This window comes from Elephantulus edwardii, unplaced genomic scaffold (assembly GCF_000299155.1).
Source record: "Elephantulus edwardii isolate Elephantulus edwardi_28Jun2011 unplaced genomic scaffold, EleEdw1.0 scaffold00284, whole genome shotgun sequence".
In the NCBI taxonomy this organism is placed as follows: Eukaryota; Metazoa; Chordata; class Mammalia; order Macroscelidea; family Macroscelididae; genus Elephantulus; species Elephantulus edwardii.
Genome location: NW_006400034.1, coordinates 2,932,349 through 2,937,358, shown reverse-complemented (window position 1 = coordinate 2,937,358; position 5,010 = coordinate 2,932,349). Strand labels below are relative to the sequence as shown.

Sequence of the window (5,010 nt, the reverse complement as noted above, 5' to 3'; positions counted from 1 at the left end):
AAGAGGCCAGAACTGCTGATAAGTAGATTTGCCTCAAACGCATCTATAAAAGAGATCTGAGATAATTTTTCCATCACAGTTCTTATGGAAGGCACAGACTGCTCTATCAATGACTTTAGTCAGTACAATTGTCTAAATGCCTGAGTTAAAAATAGAGTGCTTCATTTTGCTTGTGTGGAATAAAAGTATATTCCTTCTCCTATCTCTCCTCTCCATCCCCACTCCCCCAACAGATGGCCTCAAGCAGGTCCATGGGATGGAACGGAAACCACTCCTCTGTGGCCGTGTTCATCCTCCTGGGTCTCTCAGGTGACAAGGAGCCGCAGCTCATCCTCTTCCCGGTATTCCTAGGAATCTATCTTGTGACTCTCACCTGGAACTTGAGCCTCATCCTCCTGATCAGGATGGACCCCCACCTGCATACACCCATGTATTTCTTTCTCAGTGTACTGTCATTTACAGATGTTTCCCTTTCCTCATCTATCACACCAAGGATGCTTGCAGACTTCTTAAAAGAGGAAAAGACAATTTCCTTCCTTGACTGTGCTACTCAGTATTTTGTTTTTACCTGGATAGGCCTAGCTGAATGCTGCCTCTTGGCTGTCATGGCCTATGACCGCTATGTAGCCATTGGCAAGCCTCTGCAATATTCAGTCATTATGTCCCCTGGCCTCTGTGGGAGGATGGTGGCTGCGGTCTATATGACTACTTTTCTTAGTAGCTTAGCTCAAACAACCTCTTGCTTTAATCTCTACTACTGTGGTCCAAATATTATTCAGCATTTCTTTTGTGACTTTCCTCAGATTATTCCCCTGGCTTGCTCTGATTCCTTCATCAGTGACATAATTCTTCTTCTGGCAGCTACTTTTTTTGTATTTGGCTCTTTTCTAGCTACTCTCTTGTCCTATGGCTTCATCGGAGTTTCCATCTTGAAAATGTCTTCAGGTAAAGCTAGTGTGAAGGCCTTTAATACCTGTGCCTCCCACCTGACTGCGGTGACACTTTTCTTTAGCACCTCCCTCTCTGTGTACTTGCGCCCCAAGTCTAATGACTCCACAAAGCAGGACAAGGTACTTTCAGTGTTCTATGGCATTCTCATCCCTATGTTAAACCCTCTGATTTATAGCCTGAGGAATAAGGAAATCAAGGATGCCATCAAAAGAGCGATAAAGAGAACTAAGTATTAGGAGGTAGATTTAACATCAGGAAATATATATATATATATTTGATCAGGGATCATTATAACCGCAAGAAAAAGGGAGGTGATGAAAACATGTAAACTATCATATATTGGTAACAGGAGTAAGTTGATAGCAAGAGTAAGTGAAAACCCAACTTTGTTCCTGGCCTCATTATAATTTGGAGTCACCAACAAGTCATCAACAAGATCTGTTTGGAACCGTGGCAGTAATGTTAAATGCAGTTTAAAAAAAAACAGGAACATTTCCATGATTTAAATTCAGGTAGATAAAAGTCTAAAATGCATAGTTTTGAGAACAGAAGTATTAATACGTATAGAAATGACAAGAAACCAGAATGCTATGCAGTCTGTTCTGTTCTTTACACATTTTACTCATTTGTCTTTAATGTTTTGAACATCACTAATATTTTAATAAAATGAAATAGGTTAAACACGTGTAAAATTATTAAGTTATAAAGGAGCACTTTATAACTTTGTTCCCAAATAGAGGAGAGAGAGATTTGTCTAGATTTAACTCCAAATGTTCACTTGTCATGCACTTTACTCCTCATGCCTATGCAATATAATGAATTTTGAAAAATATATGGAATATATAAAGGATAAGGAAGGAGGGAATTCTTTTGGCTTCAAGAGTTAGTGAGCTTTCCAGATGCTAGGAAATTATTAAGGTCATGCTTTTAGGAAGAGGTGGATCTGGTGCATGTTCCATAGTAGCTTTTTGGACACTGTATATGATCGTACAAAGTATGACTGTAAAGATGTGTCCAAAGTGACAAGACCTGAGACATATATATCTTAAATTTTCTATGTTTCTATGGCCTTTGTTTTGACAAGAAAATGCTGTAGCTCTCCAAGATTAAAATACTAACTGTATAGTTTTTTAAAAAGGAAACCCTTGGGGCAACCACTGTGGAAGGCGGTATGGCGCTTTCTCAAAAAGTTGCAAATAGAGATACAATTTGACCCAGCAATTCCACTACTGAGAATATACCCCAGAGAGACCATAACTGACATCCAAGCAGATATATGCACACCCATGTTTATTGCGGCTTTGTTCACAATAGCAAGTAGTTGGAAACAACCTAAGTGCTCATCAACAAACAAATGGATAGAGAAGCTGTGGTATAGCCACACAATGGAATACTATGCTGCACTGAAAAACAAGGAACTCAAGCAATATTATTCAAAATGGGTGACTCTGGAGGACATTATGCTGGGTGAAGTATCTCAGAAACAAAAGGACAAATACTGCATAGTGCCACTGTTGTAAAACAGGTCTGACATCAGGGTTGGTGGGAGACTGAGAAAGATGGATTCAATAATATCTACTGCACTGAAACAGATGAGGGAGAAAACTGCTTAAAAGGGATATGTGATTAGGTATTTTTGTCATGACATGAGTCTAGAGCAAAGGCTGCATAGTGGAGTGGAACTGGGGGAGGTTTTGTAAAACAATGAAAGAATTTTTCTTCTACTTTTACAAGAGGGTAGTGTACTAGAGGGAAGGGTTGGGGGGAGAGAAAAGTGCAACAATGAGTGAACGGAAATCCAAAGTCTCTGTAAATTTTTACTGAAATTAATAATAAATGGGAAAAAAGAAACCTTTCTTCCAGACTAGAGTTTGTGGATGCAGCTTCCTGTACTGGGCATTAGCATTAATGCAGCACCTTGTATCTCATATAGTTCTATAATACACATTATTCCACTGGAAGGTTCATAAGTGAAGAATGATTCCTATTTTATTGATGGGATGTTTAAGCACATTGAATTCTTTCATGCTATTCCTAGTGTGTGTCTCAGTGATTACAGCAATAGACTTGACCGTGGCAGAGATTGTGAAGATGGTGTAGGATGTGGCAGGTTTTCAGTGTGTTGTTCTTAGGCTCCTATGAATTGAAGTTGACTCAATGACCCTTAAGAATTATAATATCACAAAATGTGATTTGTGTATCACAAGTGATTCTAACCAAACTATCTTCTTCATTGCTTTACTGCTTCTCTAAATTTTATAACCCTGCTATTATTTCTTTAATACCGTTTTAGGAAATTGTTCTTAGTCAAGTAATTAACCCTTTGCCTCTAACAGTACTCCTTTCCCAATAAAAATGTTAGACTGGAATAGACCACACGAAGAATGAGACTTTGTCTAAGCTTTTTCTTATTTGGGACTGACAGTGTAGGTTAAAATCCAGATATAAGACATAAACTATAAAGATCATGAAAGAAAACTGTGGCAAACTTAGGAGTCCTAATGAACAGCATGAATAGCTCTCAAATATAAAGAAAAATTTCACAATAAACAGAGAGGATAATGTAGATGATCAAAATCTTTTAAAAAAGAAATCTTTGTGTGTATCAAAAGATTTCTTAAAAAAACCTCAAATGAGAACCTATATGCTGGAAAAACTTTGGTAATTACATATTTATTGAGGGACTAATCTTTAAAGTTCACAGAATGTGCTCTTGGCATTCAACAACAACCACCATTAATGTCAAAGGTGAAGAAATAAGAGATATCTTCCAACTTCTCCAGTCTGAAATTTATCAAAAGCACAGCCAAGATGCAAGTTGATAATTACTGGTATTTGTAGTGCAATTATAAATTCCGACCATGGTCTTTCCAGTCACTTGCTATGCATATGGGAGTGGAACAATGAGTGAGGATGACAGCAGAATAAGTGATGCCTTTGAACTATGGTGTTGGAGAAGAGTACTTAATATCCCATGGACTTCCAAAAGAACAAACACGTATGTCTTGGAGAATGTGCAGCTAGAGTGACTTTTGGAGGCAAAAATGATAAAACTTCATCCCACATACTTTGTATATGTTGCTAGGAGAAGCAATTCATCAGAGAGAGACATCATGCTTGAGAAGGTAGAAGGATGGCAAAGGAGAGGATAACTCTCAACCAGATGGATTTACACAGTGACTTTGGCCATGGGCTTAAGTGTGTCAGAGATTGTGAGGATAGCACAAGATAGGACAGGGTTTAGATTTATTGTTCATAAGGTTGCTGTAAGTTCTCAACTCAATGACACCTAACAATAACAACATAATGCAAAGGTTGGAAACAAGAAAAATGATTAGTTGGACAGGAGGATCTTAGTAACGGAAACAAGATTGTATCCATATGATAGAACATTAATTGCTCATATACAAGATCAAGATCAAGATCAAGATCAAGATCAAGATCAAGATCAAGATCAAGCTGAAGGCAATGCAAAGCAAATCCGTGAGATAAAAAGATATAATCATGCATATATACCACCTGAATTTAAAGACTACCTTTTGAATGAATTTGACATATTTTGAATATAATCTTCAAAACCATATGTGTTGTGGGAAGAGATCAAAGACATAATACAAAGAGATAATTCAAAATATAGGAGAAGGGGAAAGGACCAAAATGAGTATCAGAAAAGTTCTAAGATGTAGAGAAGCTATAGAAAAGGGAAGAAAATCGATGAAATAAGAGAGTTGGAGAGATTTCAAAGAGTAATTCAAGAAAACAAAGTGCCTCAATCAAATGGTTTAATACTTGGAGTTTGAAAATTAAAAGAGAAGAACACACAGCATTTTTCAACCTAAAAGATCTGAAGAAAAACATCAACCCTTGAGGTGTAACAGTCAAGAACTCTGCAGGCAAATTTGGTGAGTGGAGGCAAGGGGTAAAAGAAATGGGAAAGATCCAGTGGAGATCTGGAAAGAAAAGGTAATGGTAGACATAGTTCAATGGTGATTAATTTTATAAAACTTAAAGGAGAATTGATGCCTTTGAGCTGTGGTGCTGGAGAAAAGTATTGAATGT

The 5,010-nt window shown here is 37.5% G+C and overlaps 1 protein-coding gene across 1 annotated transcript; it reads left to right on the top strand.

Annotated features, from left to right (window-relative positions):
* The first annotated feature begins 233 nt into the window (after positions 1-233).
* LOC102846089 (olfactory receptor 5A1-like) lies at positions 234-1,187 on the top strand. Its single transcript, XM_006900482.1, has one exon. The coding sequence runs from the start codon at positions 234-236 to the stop codon at positions 1,185-1,187; it is 954 nt and encodes a 317-aa protein (XP_006900544.1).
* The last annotated feature ends 3,823 nt before the right edge of the window (positions 1,188-5,010 follow it).

Bases quoted from the DNA above. Each gene is read 5' to 3' on its own strand.
- LOC102846089 (XM_006900482.1), top strand. From the start codon at position 234: ATGGCCTCAAGCAGGTCCATGGGATGGAACGGAAACCACTCCTCTGTG.